Here is a 19040-nt window from a genome sequence, read left to right as displayed (position 1 = left end):
TTGACGCGTAACTGTAAAACTTTATTAAGTTATATAAAGAATCTATATGTACAAAGTATTTTGAAACCCCTTTATGCGATGGAAGTACTCCACCTACCCCTATACATGTTGAAATCAATATATTGCGGCCCAGAAAAGTTGTTGTCTATTAACCTAATTTTGCTAACATGTCAGCCATTCCATTTGCTGACCTGTTGACCCATTTAAATGATATATCCTTTCCACCCGTCAAACACTGAATCTTCTTGAAAACTTGCCTAAATTTCCACATTGCTTGGCTCTTATTGTGAATGAAACAAACTGATAGTCCCCTTCCATTATCAACTTTCTGACGTCCATTAATTGTCTTAGATTCACTATTGTAATACAGCCAACAGTTCTGCTCTTAAAGAGTTTCTATCTATAATAGGCCCCGAGAAAAGCACCTTCACTCTGCCATAACCATCCCTAAACACCATTCCCACTCCTGAAGAACCAAGATTACCAATGCTAACCCCTCTTTTTATATGTTACGTTGTTTCATATTTAATATGGTCAGATTTCAAAAAAAAAAAAAAGAAAAAGAAAAAGAAATAAGAACTATGTATACCTCAATTGTATAGTGTTACATCTGGTTCTTACATCTCCTACGGTTGTGGCCAGTCTCCTTGCATAGACTGCAATGAAGTGGCCTCTTCTCTTTGTTCTGAGGCTCCATATTTTTTTCTTTGTTTTGAGACTCCATATGTTTCCTTGGACGACCAGGCAAACGGCGAGCACATGGAAGAGGAGGACGAAGAAGACCAAGTCCAGAAATTGAAGCATCATCAACAATCACATTCATGAAGGTACCATGAGGTATTTCATTCGTCCATACTGCACGCATGCACTCTGAGTAAATGGCCTTTTGTGTCTCTTTTAGGTAGCATTTTTCCACATATGAATAAATGTCAGCTTGAATACTTTTAAGGGCTGCACATGCATGTATACATGGGAAACCAACCATATCCCACTCCCTACAAGAGCATGTCCTTTGGTGCAGGTCCACCCAATAATTGATAGGAACCCCAAAAACTTCAAATCTAAAGGCTGATGTACGACGGAAATGTAATCCTTCACTTTTGCTAATATTCTTTTTCAACAGTTCTTCAATTGTACCACCCACAGGAAATTTCCAGGCAGCACAATTAGTTTGCCTTCCAACCATGATATCTGTCATATTTTTACAGATTAGGTTAATCAATTCTATTATTGACAACTCTTGTGCTTCTGGAATCCATGCACCATAAGAACCGGCAATATTCACACTAAACTGGTCATAACGCTTGCCAGGGAATAGTGAATTAGCCCAGTGAATAGGTTCATTTTTCAGAACCCAGCCATATGCCTCCTCTGAAATAGACCTCATTTTGCCCAAAGCATCATCAAAATCTACCCTAGTCTTTGCATATGCAATTTTATCCAATAACATCTTTAGCACATCCCGCACTGAAGGGGACAAATGTAAGCATTTTAACATCATCTTGAAACGTTCGGTCAGGTGGCAGTAACAATGTGCATGAAGCACTGACCCATATATCTCCTCAACTGCCTTAACAATGTCTTCCGTCCTGTCAGACACAAAAATGATATCTCTATTGTCATTGAGAGCCACCTTTACATTTCTAAAAAACCATCTCCAATTTTCCAAGGATCCTGACTCAACCACAGCAAAAGCCACGGGAAACATTCTATTGTCAGCATCCACAGCTGTCACAGAAAGTAATGTATGAAGATATTTTCCATTCAAGAATTTCTCCTCCACAAAAAGAATAGGGCGGCAACCAACACGGAACCCATGAATAGAAGCATAGTAAGAAATAAATAGCTGATGGAATGTTGAGTCACCTTTTGACGTGTACACAGCAACAGTGCCAGGGTTAGACTCAATCAGTCTTTGGCAAATCCAAGGTACAAGCTTGAAGGAGTTCTTCAGTGATAAATTTACAGCCTCCTTTACACTTTCCTTGCCCCGCCAGGCCCGTTTATAAGCTATGTCAACATTGTAGTCACGCTTTATTTCCTTAATTATTTCCCGTGGCGTATAATCAGGGTTGTTTTGAAATTTTTCCTTTATAATATTAGAAACCCACTTCGTTGTTATTCGGCACTTCACAGTCTCCTCATAATTAGTTGGGTGGGTATGTTTATCTTCATATTTGCGTACCCTAAATATGTTGGTCTTTCCTACTTTACAAGCATAGATTTTCCATTGGCAGCCATCAGCATCACACTGTGCAGTTATGCGCTTACGGTCATTCCTGATTAACTTATACCCAAAACGGCAAGCTATTGAGAAATTGGCAAGTGCATTTCGGAACTCATTGCCACTGTGAAACATCTGTCCTACCCCTTTTATGGCATTCTCCCATAATGCAGACAGCAAAGGAGCTTTGTCATTTGACCTGTTTGATGCTTCCTCAAGGTTAGAATCTTCAACTACAGATCCTACCAAAACATCTCCAGAGCACCTGGACCATAGTAATTTGAGTTACTTATCAATGATAATAAGAACATTATCTGCCATAAAAGAAAAATGTCATCACCATGCGAATTACCTTGTAGTTTCCTGGGGTTCTACACACCTCTCTTCTTTAACTACATACACATCCGCAAATCCTTGGTTAAAACCTAGCAAATTTGCAAAATCAGACTGATCCGACAAAGCAAGAAGGCGGCTCTTGTCAAATGGAGTGGAATATTTCAAGGTTACTGTGTTTGGATCAATTTCAAATTTGCTGCAGAGCTCGCGTACAAAATCACTGTATTTGGTATTGCTGTCAACTTTCACTCCTTTTGTAATGCCGCCTTTGTAAGAAACAGATCCATCTGGATATGTTACTAACTCACCACCACTCATGCAATAGCATAAGATTTCCTTCTCCGAGTTAGACACCATTTCTAAATATTAGTTCTACACAAATCAGAGTTAAAACTGATTCTATTTTGTAGAACAGTTGAGAAATGTTTTCATGGTCCAATTAAAGCAATGCACTCCAGTACTACGGTAAATGTAACACTTGATAATGGTAAGCAATGACCTAAAACATCAAAGAACAGACAATAGTTATCAAATCATACATCTTTCTATGTAATAAATCACCCGAACCACTAGAACACTGAAGAAAAGAAATTATTAACCAAATCCACCAGATATTGTATGTCAAAACCCTATAAAGTTGAATAACAGAGAATCATAATACACCCCTACCAAGTTATTTTATATAATAGAACAACCAAAACCCTAAAAAAAATGAATAAAATAGAAAAGTAACACAACCCCACCGGATTATTGCCTGCAACAAAGCAATCGAAACAAAAAAAAAAAAAAAACATTGAAGGTAGAGCACATTAACCCAAGAAACTTGCTTGTTGTACGTAGAAAAAGCAACAAAAGCCCTAGAGCACTGAATAACAGAATCTTAGTCCAACCCAGCCAGCGAAACAGACAGAAGAAAATTTAATTCGGCATGTTCAGGAACCCACATTCAGTGATGGACCAACCTGGAAGGGGCTAGGACTCCCAGTGTTCATCAACGTAAAAGAAGGATTCTTCCGTGGACACCGATGGTTCTGCAGTTGATCGAAACGCCAAGGAAGAGGGAACCACTACATTCCCACTGTTGGAGGAATGCGGATTAGAGTGCGCTCTTTGGAAGGAGGTGAACGCCTGAAAATTGGCTCCGGATCGCCTGCCCGCATAAAGTCTACCCATCCCTACCCGCAAAAACACTTTCTCCATGGATTAGGAATATCTCTCTGTTCATAATTACATGAGAGAATGAGATGTTCGCATGGATGTGATGTTAAGTTTGTAGCGATGGATAGAATTGTTGTGGATAGGATATTCGAACTAGGGCACTGGCTCAAATATCGAGGTGTATTGATCTGTCTGTGCATTCTTGGCCGACTGTAGTCTTTCGTATTGTCTGATTTCATTTAAAATAAGTATTTATTCAAATTTATATATATATATTAGCGGGTAACTGTGCGATGTACGTGATTGTTTAAGCAAAAATTAAATAATAAAAATAATTATTTACTAAAATACTTTTTATACTTTCATAGATTTACTAAAATTTACCCTATAATTTATATTTTACTAAAATACCACTTTTAAATTTATTATGGATTTAATTAATCTTCCATTTGATAGTGGAAAATGATAGTGTCGACTCTAATGTTCATTTAAATAAATTTATCAAAAGAAAATAAAAATAAAATACCATTTTGCCCCTAATAAGACACAGGCAACCACTCTATTGGCTATATTCAATTAATTTTGTTTTATATACAAAAAAGTGATATGGGTATTTTTTAAATAAAAAATCATAGCCCTAATGGCAAAACAAACACTCCTTAATGAAAGGTTGATTAAGTAAATATGTTATAAAATATATGAGATATTTTATTAAAATGAAAACTATAAGGTAGGTTTAAGTAAATATGTAAAACTCTAAGGTGTGGTCTACTAAGTGACCCTAATAAAAACACATAAGAGTATACAACTATTTTATATTTTTATATTTTTAAATAATTAATAATTATTCATACTTTATATACTACTTTTGATAAAATTCTTATAATACAAAAATAACAATAATTGATTTTAGTTAGGTTTGTTCATTAAATTGATGAACCCGATCAACTTGACATGACCATATTGGATCAGTTTCGCTTTCTCCATTTGTAAATCGACCAAAATTGGATGACTTAACCATTTATAAACATATATTAATATTTTTATATTTTAAGTATAATTTTTAATATAGAAAAGTGGGAAATTTCCCATACTTCTTAGTCTAAAATGTTTTATATCATAAATTTTTCTTTTAAATTTATTTTTTAATAATTATACTATATTTTTTAAAATTTAAATTTAATTTTCAAGTTTAAATCTTTTGAACCAACTGACCAAACAAAAAATTAACCCAAACTGATATAACTTGGTTGGCAAAACAACCTACAACCAAATTGAACCAACTCATGAACGCTCATAATTTCAAATAAATTAATAGTCTCATCTATGATAAATAACAACATTTTAATTTCTAATAATTGTTGAAAAATTATAGCGAAAATACACAATTATTGAAAAATATATTGATAACGAAAAAATACAATAAGTACCAAAAATATATTAAATTAGTCAATAAATAGTATAATATCTAATAAATATTAATCAGTAAGTTATATAAAAATACAATAAATATAATAAGTACAATAAAAATTTTAAAAATTTCAATAATAGTAGTTTAATCTCCAATAATTATTGAAAGTTTTTTTTATAAATAACAAAACAAAAATAAATTTATACATAATTATACTAAAAATACATTTATCACAAAAAATGATAAATAATTACTAGAATATAATAAATATTAATATTAGAATATATAATTATATAATAAATATATATTAAGAGTTTAAAATTATTAATAAATATTAACTTTTATGAAAGTTGTTTTCTTGAATTATTAATTGATATAAGTGCAATTTATTATTTACAATATTATATAAAAATAATAAATTATTATTAAAGTTATTTAATTATTAATTTTTTAAATATTAAATTATTATTAATTTCAATATTATGTTATAATTATTTTTCTACTTTCCATATTTTTTTTAAATTAATCACATAAATTCTTTATTTTAACTAATTTAAAATCTAGTTATGTTAAATATTTTGTTATTTAAAATATTTAGTTACTTAACTACTTAAATAATATGTAAAATATTTAAATTTTAAAATATTAATTATTTATTAAATTTAATATTCCATAAAATTATAATTTATACTATTATTACAAAACTTTATTATTAATTTTGTAATATATCCAATTATTATTAATTTCAATATTATGTTATAATTTTTTTCTACTGTTATGAGATTATTTCAATTTATTACATATTTTCGTTATTTTTACTATTTAAATCTAGTTATGTTAAATATTTAAATAATATATAAATATTTAATTTTTCGTTATTTGAATTTTATTTGTTGAAAGCTATTACATATTACTAAATATTTTTTATATAGTTATTTATATATTTATAATATTTTTTATTTATGATATTCATTTATTGAAATATTTAAATAAGATTTTATTTTTAATGCTAAGTTTTTATTATTTGAATAACATTTAAATTGATCATCTAGAAAAACAGAATTTAAATCGTTAGAACATAATTTTGTGATATACTTTGTAAACATATATAATTATTTTTTTGTGTTTTTAATAAATATTTTAATGTTATTATATAATTTTGTTAGAATGATTAAATAATTCTTAAATTTTTTTATCCAAATTTTCTTTAGATACATATAGATAAAAATTTTGGGAGATGGCAAATAGTAATTATAGATAACTTAGGAGAAAAACTCTCTACTAAATTAGAGATAATTTTTGAGATAAATAGGAATTAGAGATAATTTAGAAGATAAATAGGAATTAGAGATAATTTAGAAGATAAATAGTAATTATTTAGGTTAAAGTGCATCTCGTTGGTTGTTCCAAAAATAATATGGATTAAAAAAATAAAAAATTCAAAAAAAGAGAAAACTTCTTATCCGCTTTGTTTATATATATATATATGTCAGTAGCCCTTTCCTTGTAGGGAACCCCCTATTCTAATTTTCAGTTTTTTTTAATTTTTCTTATTTCTTAATCCACATATTTATCAAAAGAACCAATTAAATGAGCCTGAATTAAAAAGTGGGCAGAGACGTGCCAAGCTATGTCAATGTAAAAGTAACGAATCTGGCCAAGTCCAATGACTAGACCCTTGCTACATCACGATTAGGACGATTGTAGCATGCCCCATGCCTCTCCTAATCGTGTTCAACTTGTAAGTTAGGTTGTTTTGGAATTCTTTTTTCTCTCGCTATTTTAACGATAAGAAACCAGTAGGGTTGAAGGTTTCTCTCATTTGTTGGATGAATACGAAACTCAGTTTTATTCTATCAGTTTTTCTCTTCTAAACCCAGTTTTAATCTATCAATTTTTCTCTATGTTCTAAACCTAAAATTTACAAAGCAATTCCTTTTGAGATAAAGGGTAACCAAGGAAAACACAAGGAATAGCATGAGGATCAAGTTTACCTCGAGTAAGGGACAAGTTATGAACAAAACAACAGCACCCAAAAACACGCATTGGAATGGGGGATAGTGGAGCTATAGGAAACAAAATCTGATGTGGGGCCTTATACTCTAGTAACTGAGATGAAATACGACTGATGATGTATGCAGCACACAGAACAACATCCATCCAAAAACGTTTTGGAACATTCATATGGATTAACAAGCCATGAGCCACTTCGAGAATATGACAATTTTTTTTTTAGCAACATCATTTTGTTGGGGTGTCCTAGCATAAGAGCTTCATTGAAGAAATCCACTCGAATGAAAGAATTTCGTGAGATCACTATAGAAGTATTCTTATGCATTGTTTGACTAGAAAATATGAATTTCAATTTGGAACTGAGTGAACACCATGCGTTGAAAGTCTTCCACAATTTTAAAAACTTCATCTCTAGATCGCATAGTGTAAACTTAGGTGTATATAGAGTATTCATTGATTAAGGTAATGAAGTACTTATATCCAGACTCAATAAGTAGAGTAACAGGGCCCCAAACATCATAATAAACAATACGAAATGAAATTTTAGATATTTTATTTCTCAAAGGAAAAGAGTTTCTATAATGTTTACTCAATTGACATATCTAACACTACAACTGACTCATTGACAAAGACTCAAACAACTTTGGAAATATAACTTTTAATGACTCAAAAGAAAGATGACCACGACGATTGTGCCATAGATAGGCTTGACTCTCACTGGATGAACTCAAGGACTCTATAGCCACAAGACTAGCTTTATTCTCGAACACATAGAGACCATCCACCATGCTTCCTTTACCAATCGTCTTTTCCAATGTCAAATCCTAACACACATGAAGACAGAAAGAAGGTAATTGAACAATTCAATGAGTGAGTATTATTGGAAAGCAAATTTATAGGTAATTTAGGAACAAGCAGTACATTAGAAAGGGTAAGGCCGAGTGGGAGAGATATGGTTCATTAGCCGGCTATAGTGGAGAAAGAACCATCAACTAGTCTCACTTTATCTCTCCTACAGAGAAGGTTGTATGATTGAAATAAATTTGACTTACCAATCATGTGGTTTGAAGCTCTAGAGTCAATTACCTAAGGAAAGTTAGATGTATGAGATGATGACACATGGAAGACAATGGCAGTGTTACCTGACGTAGACACAAAAAGGGTAGGAGGAGTAGGACTAGAATCCATCTAGCAGAGAGTCCTACCATATAAATCCAAATGGTCACAGAAGGAATTGATGATTTCTTCCTTAGGCTCGAAACTATGATGCTTTTCTTGAGTAACCATGGGACTAGTCTCTTGAGATACCATATTAGTTGAGTTGTACTTTTTCTAATTCTACTAACTTGGTTTCTTGCCCTGATTAGTTGTTGACTTCTTACCCAAATCCTGTGCCCATTTAGGTTTTCCATGGAGATCCCAACAAGTATCTCTGGTGTGTCTTGTCTTCTGGCAGTGAGTGCACCAAAGTTACTCTTATCATATATTCTTTTCTAAGAGTTATTCTTCTTAAAACCACCTCCAACATTAGTATCTGAACCTCCCCGGACAGCAAGGGCAACTGGTTCCCCCTTTGTACAATTCATCACACTTCTTTTACTCTTTACGGGTTGAACTAAGGCATAAACCTCCTGAACCGATGGCAAGTCTTTATTTCCCAAGATCTACACCCTGCTGGACTCATATGAAGGATTCAGCCCCAAGAGAAAGGCAAATACCCATTGCTGAGATACAAGTGACTTGTATGCCTTTATATCTTCATCACACTTCCAATTTACATTATGATAGTGATCAAGTTATTTCCATATCGATGTTAGATCTGAATAGTACATCGAGAGACTCCTCTCCCCCTGTTTGCAAGTAGAGGATTCAAGCTGCAGTTGATATATTTTGACATAGTGTCTCTGCTCTGAATAGATGGACTTTGCTTGTTCCCATATTTCACAAGCAGTTTCAGCCCACATAAATGTCTTTCTTACCTATGGCAGCATGGAAACTAAGAGCCATGACATCACCATACTATTTTCTTGGTTCCACCTATCATATTCAACACTTCCATTCTTCAGTTCCTTCACTTTTCTATTGATGTATCATATTTTCCCCTAGCAGCGATGTAGATTTTTATTCCCCTAGACCATTCAAGGTAATTCAGACCATCAAAGGGAATAACAACCATGGGGAAACTCATATCCATTCCCCCACTTACTCCGTTCTGACTTCCTAGAACCCCTGAAGTAGTAGAATTCTTAGATGACATGGTCAACGCAGAATTTTTTGATCTAAACTCTCAGCTTAGGATCCCTCCTTATATCAAAATTAAAAGCTCCACACACAACAAGTGATTAGTCCACACACACTTCATGAATTTAATCTAATCATAAGAACAACACCAATTTTCCAGACAAAACAATATGACAAAACTGATTTTTAGACCTGTACAGAATAGTAGTCCCAACCTATTAATTTTCCAGTAGGTTTACAAGCATTAATCACTAAGAGGGATCCTCACACACATGAAATCAAGCCAACAAGAAGAGAAAATAGGTCATATGTGACCTACAACCACCTTATCATAGGTACAAGATCACACAATCCAAAACAAAAAAAAAGGTATAAACCTCATAAGGGTCTTCCGACATTTAGTGGTTGAGTTTCATTCGTTTTCCTCTTGGTACACGACCAAGAAAAGAAAAAAAGGAAAAAAATAAGGTTGTACCAGTTGTAGATCTGATTCGATCTACCCAGATTTAATCCTTTGTTCCACCTAGATTCAACAACTTGGAGAAGAAACTTGAATGCCCAGATTCAATGGCCTTGCTTTGATACCATCTTGACAATAAATCCGACTGAAAAATACAGAAGAAGAGAGGAGAAGAAAAGAAAAGAGAAGAGGAGGAGAGAAGAAAAGAGAAAGGAAGAAGAAGGATTAGAGGCCAATAGAACAGTGTTGGCGGTGCCAAGGCTCTATTATAATATATAGGGTGATATGAAATAAAAGGGGAAAAGACCCTTGTGCCCCTGTTGTAAGTAAAGTACAATAATAGAAGAAAAAACACTTTAACCAACCAAACAGAGCTTAACAAAATAAAATAAATTATTTCAACTGTCTCATCGTAGTGCACATCTCATGCAATCATATAAAACCATGCATATCTCATATACATGCAAAGTAAATAGGATGATCATGGACCTTTTAGTTTGATTTAGCTCGAACCATAAAGCTAAATTGAGGTCTAGGCTAGTAAAAGTTATAAAAGAAGCACAAAGTGGCTCAACTCTTTGAGACAAACTACTGAACCGTTTTGCTAATCAAATCTCCAAGCTCCACGACCAACAACTTCTTAGGATGTGTACAACTTCTTTGCAATCCTAAATTATCCTCAAGGCTTAGTTTAGGAGTACAAATACAAACATGTACAGTACAAATACATTGGAAATAATACAAAATATGAGGTTTTGCACTCTACACATTTGTATTTATACTCCTTCCAAACCGACCCTGAGGTTCAAAATATCGATACAGGGTGATACACCAGTAGGGCATATCAGCCTGTATTGGTACTATTTTTTTTGTTTTATTTTTATTTTTTCAGAGGGGCCAATCTAAGGCCGGTCTACCCCCTGAAACACTCGCTAACCAAATTGGGAAGGCTCTAATATGTGTATCGGCCGATACATGATGACATTTTGAACCTTGATTATCCTAAACTAAAAGAACTACATCTAAAAAGGAAAACCTTGACAAAAGATGGGCAAAAGTGTGTGGATGTTAAGAGGAGTGAGATAGACTTCAGCCCCCTCTTGGGGTGTTTTAGGCTCTTGGGTGTCAACCAATGTGTAGAAGAGCTTTGTATGGATTTGATGTGGAGGGATTAAGTCAATTGGTGTGAAATTTTGTTGTTATTACAACAACTTACTTTTTTGTTGTTCCTTTAGGCTACGGTTTGGTAGAAAATAAGAGAGAAAGAGAAAGTTAGGGAAAGTTCTCAAATAATTTTGCAAAATTCTTTAAGAACTTCCCTCTCAAGTTACTGTTGAAATTACTTGAGAAGTTTCACTAACTTTATGTTTCTCTTATTTTCTATCAAAGCAAACATAGCCTTATGGCTTTAAACTAGTTTATTATTATGAAAAAAAGGAAAAACAATTAGAAACACATCCTATATTATGTTTAGACTTCAGAGATATTGGCATGTTATATGTTGGTAAATAAGCTACCATCAACACATCAATAGCTTTAATCTTTAGGATGAAAGCGTCCTTTACTTGAGTTAACATCCACGCCCCACATGCACATCTCGGTGTGTATTGGGAACACCTCCTGTACTTGTCATTGAGAGATATTCTGAATACATAGTTGGGTATTAGCCATCAAGGGAAAGGAGAACTTGGATATCAGCTCGATAAATCTATCATTTGAAGATGGAAAACAAAGAGAACCCCCAACTAGAGATGTTAAAGCATGAAGTTAGCCATGTAACAAGGCAAGAGAGAGCAAGTAAGCAACCTTTTGATGCAACTAACTTACTCCAAGGTGTCGGATTTCTTCCCTTTATCTCTTGTTGACTTGTAGACAACATATTTTAAAAATTTATTTTGGATTGCCAATCCAACAAATTCCAAACGCCATTTTGTTTCCTCATTTAGACTTCATTATTTATTTCATTTCTTTCTTTAATTTTCTCTTTCATAAGGTTAGTACTTTCTATAGCTAATATCCTATAATTGTATTGATTTGTTACAATAAAATTCTTTTTTTTTTTGCAATAGAAAGCCAACACTACTGGCAAATTTATGTATATGAAGGGGAGATTGTCAATCTATTATAGATGTAGCTAATATTAATATTATGTATAGAAGGCTAGTAAGCAAAAGGATGAGCTATGGTGTTCCGCTCGCGTTCGACACGTTCTATCTGAACCTCTTCAAAGGATCTTTGTAAAGTGTATATATGATCTAAAAGCATTGTTTTGACCCAATTGCCATTGTATTCTTTACTTTGGATTTTTGTCACCGCTTGTGCTACATCGGAAAATATAAAAACTTTTTTTAATCCTTTCTTTTTTGCTGCTTCAAGTCCTTTGATTATGGCATGGAGTTTAACATCTTGGCATCTAGCTGCTTGAAATGGAATTCCTTCTGCAATTATTAGATGGTTCTCTTTAGACATTATACCATAAGCTACACTGGTATGTAAGCATGAAGATTTAAATGAGCCATCAACATATATGCTAATAAAGTCCGAAAGCCTGAGAAGATTTGAGGAATAATTTTGTTGAGTGGAAGAGCTTTTGAGGTTTTATAGAAATTTTAATTTTTCTAGCACCTGTATAGGAGATGAGAATGTATTTCAAAATTTCCTCGAGTTTCGTTCGTCCCATATGAGCCTCAAAGTAATGCTGAATTTAGCAAAGTAGTGATCAAGTTCCTTCTTATTCATACTTAGTTTGAGCCTGTTCCGCCAAGAATGAGTAATGAGGTGAAGAGGTTCTTGTTGAATGTTTTCTGGATTGATACCTAGTTGGGTACCACATCAGATAGCCCTATAAAATGAGTAGTGGAAGAAGATATGGTGAAATGATTCTTGATGAGAATTGCAAAGATAACATCTACCCTCCATTTTCCTTGTGAGAAATTTGCTTTGGGCAGGAGTTCCATTCCATAGAATCTTCCATATAAAGAGTTAATACTTGTATAGTATCTTTAATTTCCATAAAATAGACCATTTAAAAAGGGAATTTAATGAGGAAGGCCTATTATAAAGAAATTCCTTAAAAATGGATTTGACCGAAAAAACGCCACTTTGAGTTCTGGTCCAAACAAGCTTATCCCTTGGAATCTCACTTAGGAGTCTTACTTTTTTAACTTGTTCTAAAGATGCAGGAGGAAAGAACTATCCAAGTAGAGACAAATTCCATCTATTATCATTATTTAAAAAACAAGAGACCTTTATATCTTCTAATTGTAGCAAAACTTGAAGATCCCATGGAAAACTTGGAAACCAAGGATCTTGAAAAGCCTTTACCTTTTGACCATCGTGAAGGACCCAATAGATATTGCTTTTAATGGATGATAGCAGTTTGCAAGCTTCCCTCCACTAAGGAGAACAATTCCTTTTTAGTTTGAAAAATACTATCATTGGAATAGTATTTAGCTTTGATAAAGCTTGTCCAAAGAGAATTTTCATTACTTATGAGCCTCCAATTTTGTTTTGAGAACATTGCCTTGTTCATTTATAGGCTTGGTCTGAGCCCAATTCCTCCTTTTGCTTTGGTTGACATAGTTTCTCCCATGAAATTGAATGAAAGTTACAATCATTTTGAGTGTCCGTCCACCAAAAATTCATGAGCCCAATTCCTCCTTTGTGCTTTGGCTGACATAGTTTCTCCCATGAAATTGAATGAAAATTACAACCATCTTGAGAGTCCGTCCACCAAAAATTCCTGCATAATTTATCATAGTGTGAAAAGAACTTCTTTGGCAAGATAGTTGCTCTCAAATTGTAAATAGGAACAATTTGAGCTATTGATTGTATTAAGGTACTCCTTCCTGCCTGTGAGAGAAGTTTTGCTTGCCAAGACTCTAATCAAAATTTTAGCTTATAAAGCAAGTCTTGTTGTTGCTCATTTTCTGCCTTATTTCTCCCCATCTTGATGCCAAGGTAATGTAGGTCTTGACATTTGTAATACCTAGAATTGAATATAAGATTCGTCTATGTCTTCTAGGTATATTGTTATTGAAAAGTATACCTGATTTGGAGAGATTGATTTGTTGGCCTGATAATTTTTCAAATCTATTTAGTATGCCCTTAAGATTTCAGAGCTATTGAGGAGTGACTTCACAAAACAATAAACAGTCATCTACAAAGAGCAAATGGCTAATGCGAACATTTGAGCACTTTAATTTATAGCTAGAGATGAGACCTGAATCTTGTAGTAGTGAAGTAAGTACCTACATGTCTGTGATAAAGAGGTAGGGAATATTGGGTCGCATTGCCTAATGCCTCTTTTTAATTTGAAGCATCTTCCTACTGAACCTCTTAATTTGACAGCATATGAAGGTGTTGAAATACATTGTTCAACAAGATTACACCATTTGGAAGGAAGCTTCATAGCTCTGAGAGTCTCTATAATGAAAGACCACCCTATCCTATCAAAAGCCTTTGACATATCTATTTGTAAAGCAATTCAATGCTTACCTTCGCGTTGATTTCTCATTGAGTGTAGGATCTCCTTGGTAAGTAGAATGTTATTTGAAATATGTCTTTCTTTTAGAAAACCAGTTTGGATTGGAGCAATGATGTCTTGGAGAAGTTGTTTTATCTTGTTAACCATGCACTTTGTGACAATTTTGTATAACACATTGCAAAGACTGATTGGACAGAACTGCGCTGGCTCCACAAGAGATTTGACTTTTGGTATAAAGACTAGATTGGTATTGTTTATTTCTTTCAATATATGTTCATTGTTGTAGAAATCTAGAACCATTTGGTAAATCTCCTTTTCAAGGAAAGACCAAAACTTTTGATAGAAAAAAGTAGAATATCCATCAAGCCCCGGAGCCTTATGTGTGTTCATTTGAAATAATGATTCTTTAACTTCATCACATATAGGAGACCTCATGAGAGTGAGAATTTGAGTGACTGTCAAAGTCGGGAGTGAGATGCTATTCAACCCTTCCTTGGTAAATAATTCATCTACATCATCCACTTTTTGAGTTTCCCTTTCAAAAGCCTCCATGAAATCCTGGCTTTCAATCCACCGAGAGTTGTCTGGTTCTCTAAGGCACATTATCTCTTGATGTCTTCTCTTGTCTTTCACCATTTGATGAAAAAATTTTGTATTACGGACACTATCTTCGAGCCATAGTTCCTTGGATTTAAGTCTCCAAAATTGTTCTTTTTTCTTAAGCCAGTCATCATATTGTGATTGTAGATGTAGCAATTCCTTCTTTTCTCTAGGAGACTTTAAGGATTGTTGTGAGGCTTGAATTCTTGCAAAGACCTTCATATTCCATTCCTTCAACCTTGATTTGCAAAGTTTAAGCTTTTGGACTATTCTGTATACAGTTGATCCTGTTATGGTCTGTTTCCATACTAATTGGATAATTCCCTTGCAATCATCATGATCTGCCCATATGGATAACAAGTGGAATTGGGACTTACCACAACCCACTTTCGTGGAAGTATTGAGTATAATTGGGTTGTGATCAGAGTGGATCATTGGAAGGTGTAGTATCTTGGAGTTGGGAAATAACAATAGCCAAGGATCACTTGTTAGTGCCTTGTCTAATCTTTCAAAAACTCTATCTTGCCCCATCTGGCCATTAGTCCATGTATATGGGGGTCCAATGAATAGTCTGTTTGAACACATATATCGTTCGTGTCACCAATTAAAATCCAAGGGCTATTCTCAAGCTCCGTGTACTGAAGAAGGGTTTCCCATATTTGTCTTCTATATTCACATTGTGGATGACCATAGAAAAAAACAAGAAACCAAGATGACACTAGAGGTAGATCCTCAACTCTTAATTTGATAATATGGGAGTTTTGGAAGAGTATCGAGAGAGAGATATTTTGATCCCAAAAGCAGAGAAGACCACCTGAATTGCCGACAACCTCTACTAAACAATGATTCATGAGAGGGAATTTCTTACAGAATTTTAATGCATTTTCCTTTGGCATCTGACTTTATTTAGATATAAACATGAAGTTCGGTTTATGTCCGCGGTAGAGGAATTTTAAATGTCTCTACGTTTGAGGGTTGTTTAAACCTCTCACATTCCATGAAAGTATTTTCATATTGGTAGTATCTCCAAGATGATGGATACATAAATATAAATGCAAACCATACAGATGTATATTTTTATGGAGGGAATGATTACTTGAGTGCCCAAGTTAAATAGCTGCCACTTGTATAAAGAAATGTATGGCTTGTCAGTAATTAAGAAAACCAATGCTATCCACTAAAAAAAACCGTGGGCTAGTATTTTATAGGTGGAAGCAAGTGTAACTGCCATGTGTTGTGATGGATCTAAGATCACCACCTGTTATGAGGGAGTGTTGCTTGTCGGAGACGTGGAGAGTTATAGGGAATGAGGTAGGACACTGTTCATCTTCCGAGTTATTGGCCTGGTTGACTCACTTCTGCCTATTGCTTGAAAACCCGAAGCCTATGATGCCTTCCATCAAGTATTCCCTCAAAAACAGATTGCTGGAGAAGAATAGATGCCACCAGATTCCTTAGTCATCTATGTCTCCTTTCTGTGATAGTAGGATTTGAAGAGAAATAAAAATATTGATTTAGGATCAAGGCGAGATGAGGACTAACCCTGACATAGAAAAAACAAGCTTGAAATAGAGAGAGATGAATATAGTCTTAAGGCCGAAGAACTTGACTAAGGGCTTGGCACCGATGAATTACTACAGGTTTAAGGCCGAAGAGCTTAGCTTCAAGCTTGATGCCGATGTGGACTTAGACTTCAACAACTTTCTTTGTCTTCTTGTGAGATAGTTTTTGACATCCCTTTTGCAACTAATCATGGATTTGATGCTTGGGGCAATCTATGAGGATGGAGAGAATAAAGCTTTTGTTGATGCATTGCTACCACCACGACGCATGCTTTGGTTTCCCATCCATCTGGGTGGATCAACTATTGAGCTTCCGTAAATGATCCCACATGTTTTCTCTACCATGTGGAATTGGACTGAAGACTGAACGCTAATAAAATTCTAATTGTGACCTTGGGTTAAAGCTTGCTGTTATCTCATCTTCCAGGAAAAGCTCTAGTATACTTAAAACCCTTTCAAAATTATATAACCTTTTATCAATTTCCTTCCTACCACTTTTTCCCTTATTTCTTTTTCCTTTTCCCATGGGAAGAAAGATCAAGTACACTGCATTATATGAGAATGCATTTATGGCCCAGTTGCAACCACTTGACTTTAGCTCTATCTCAGCTAAACTATATCCAAAGAAAAAGTAAAATGAAAACATCTTCACCATTTCAAAATTTCAAATTTAAAGGAATATTTATGGATTCTATGCTAAGAAGTTGGCAATCAGTAGCAAGTTATGCCCCACAAAGGACTTTGATGTTTCAAGCATGGGAGTCACCTCCTAGCAGTAGCTTCTAATTCAACTTAGACAGTTGTTCCATTAGTAACCTAGGATTGTCAGGTGTGGGATGAGTGTTCACAGAAGCAATATATTCTGTTGGTTTGCTCGGGGCTGAATGGCCAAGGTGGCTGTGCAAGGGCTGAAATTCTAGTATGCCACAAGGATTAAAGCTTGGTTCCACCTTTTGATTTAATGGACTCTTTGTGGAAGGCAACTCACAAGTGGTGATAGCAAGGTGGATGATCTCAAATACTGATGGACCTTAGTTGCTAAAACACCATATTAGAGAAGCCAAATCTTTAATATCCATTGTGAACAAATCATTCACATGGATTCCCAAATCTGCAAGGTCCATGACAGATGAATTAACAATTGAATAGCTTGAGGGGGGTAACAGTATAGAAAGCAGGTAACCAAGAGTAATGAGTTGTATACTTGTAAGATTTCTTTCTTTTCGTTTTTTTTTCCTATTTTGATGCTAGTTCTGTCAGTGGTATCAGAACAGTTAAAACCTCAAAGTCCTATTAAATGAAGGAATTGAACTCTAATGCCCTGGATCTTTCATCTACCTTCTCCTTTGGACCAAGTGTACCTCTCCCAACCTCATTACAACAATAAAACAAAAGAAATAATAAAAAGAGAAAATATTAACAAGCAATTGAACATAACTAATTATATGGGATTTACCAGTTGGAAAACTATTCACATTTCAATACCACCATTCTTATTATGAAAAGGGGAACTAATGCAAATAGGAATACAATGAGCTCTGTATCCAAGAAAGAACTCCATAGCAAAGATGTTATAGTGGAGACTGTAGTGATGGGGGTGGTTCATTGAGTAAAGACCCTTGTTTTGTCATGTTTCCACTAGAAGATATTATAAGAAGATGGTCTCATATACCAGATTCTTCCACAACAAGGGCAATCTAGACAGCTCCACTCTATCAGAAATGGATCATATTTGTCAGTAACTTGGATCAAATAGTCATTGAAATGGCAATGATATATTGACAAAAAAAGTAGAATAGAGGGAAATCATTGGAGCCCTAAATTAAATGAAGGATTGCAAGGCACCAGGCCTATATGCCCTAAATGGTAGTTTCTTTAAAATTAATGGGAAATTGTGAAGGACACAACAATAAATGCCATCAAAGCTTTCTTTCACTAGGGCAGAATGACAAGAAACCTCAATAGAACTTTTGTGGCACTAACCCCGAAAAGGAGAAATTCTGAGACTCCAAAGCACTATCGGCCTATCAACCTCTTTAATGTGATATACAAGATAATTGCTAAAATACTGGTTAATAGGCTAAAACTAGTCTTAACAAAAATAATATTTGTATACCAATCGTCTTTTGTTTCAAGCAAGCAAATAAACGATAGCATTCTAGTGGCACATGAAATTTTTCACTACCTGAGGAAAAAGAGAGGTAGTTAGGCTAGGGTACATGCAAAATCAATATGGAGAAAGTATATGACAAACTAGAATGGAACTACATCAAGGCTGTAGTAGAAAAAGTGAGATTCCATAACAAGTGGATATGGTGGGTGATGGAATGTGACTTTTGTAAACTAACAAATATTAGTAAATGGATCCCCATCAGAAGCCTTCAGACCCTCCCTTGGGATTAGACAAGGTGACCCCTTGTCCTCATACCTATTCGGGATCTGTAGTGAGGCCTTAACCAGGAATGTCACAACCCTAGCCCAAGGAAGCTGGCCTTTGGTGGGAGTCAAAACTTCTAGAGTGGGACCAAATATCCCAATACTTCAATTTG

At 34.4% G+C, this 19040-nt stretch overlaps 1 protein-coding gene across 2 annotated transcripts; it reads right to left on the bottom strand.

The window, feature by feature from the left end:
- Positions 1 to 312: 312 nt before the first annotated feature.
- Positions 313 to 3945, bottom strand: LOC148862143 (uncharacterized). Of its 2 annotated transcripts, none has more exons than XM_088982586.1 (3): positions 3523 to 3945; positions 2577 to 3059; positions 313 to 2489 (listed from the first exon to the last, which is right to left on the bottom strand). In XM_088982586.1, exons 2-3 carry the CDS (start codon positions 2915 to 2917, stop codon positions 605 to 607), a joined length of 2226 nt encoding a protein of 741 aa, XP_088838712.1. In that variant the 5' UTR covers positions 2918 to 3059; positions 3523 to 3945; the 3' UTR covers positions 313 to 604. The 2 variants fall into 2 exon arrangements, with proteins under 2 accessions (XP_088838712.1, XP_088838713.1); XM_088982587.1 differs by having other exon boundaries at positions 481 to 2489; positions 2577 to 2919; positions 3523 to 3690.
- Between the last annotated feature and the right edge of the window lie 15095 nt (positions 3946 to 19040).

The sequence above is a fragment of the Nelumbo lutea genome, chromosome 4 (assembly GCF_056320005.1).
Source record: "Nelumbo lutea isolate HS-2025 chromosome 4, American lotus-T2T, whole genome shotgun sequence".
NCBI lineage: Eukaryota > Viridiplantae > Streptophyta > Magnoliopsida > Proteales > Nelumbonaceae > Nelumbo > Nelumbo lutea.
This window is presented reverse-complemented; position numbering and strand designations above follow the sequence as displayed.

Excerpts from the sequence above, each read along its gene's own strand:
- LOC148862143 (XM_088982586.1), bottom strand. The coding sequence starts at position 2,917 with ATGGTGTCTAACTCGGAGAAGGAAATCTTATGCTATTGCATGAGTGGT. Across the intron at positions 2,490-2,576 it reads GAACCCCAGGAAACTACAAG|GTGCTCTGGAGATGTTTTGG; the intron begins GTAATTCGCATG and ends ACTATGGTCCAG.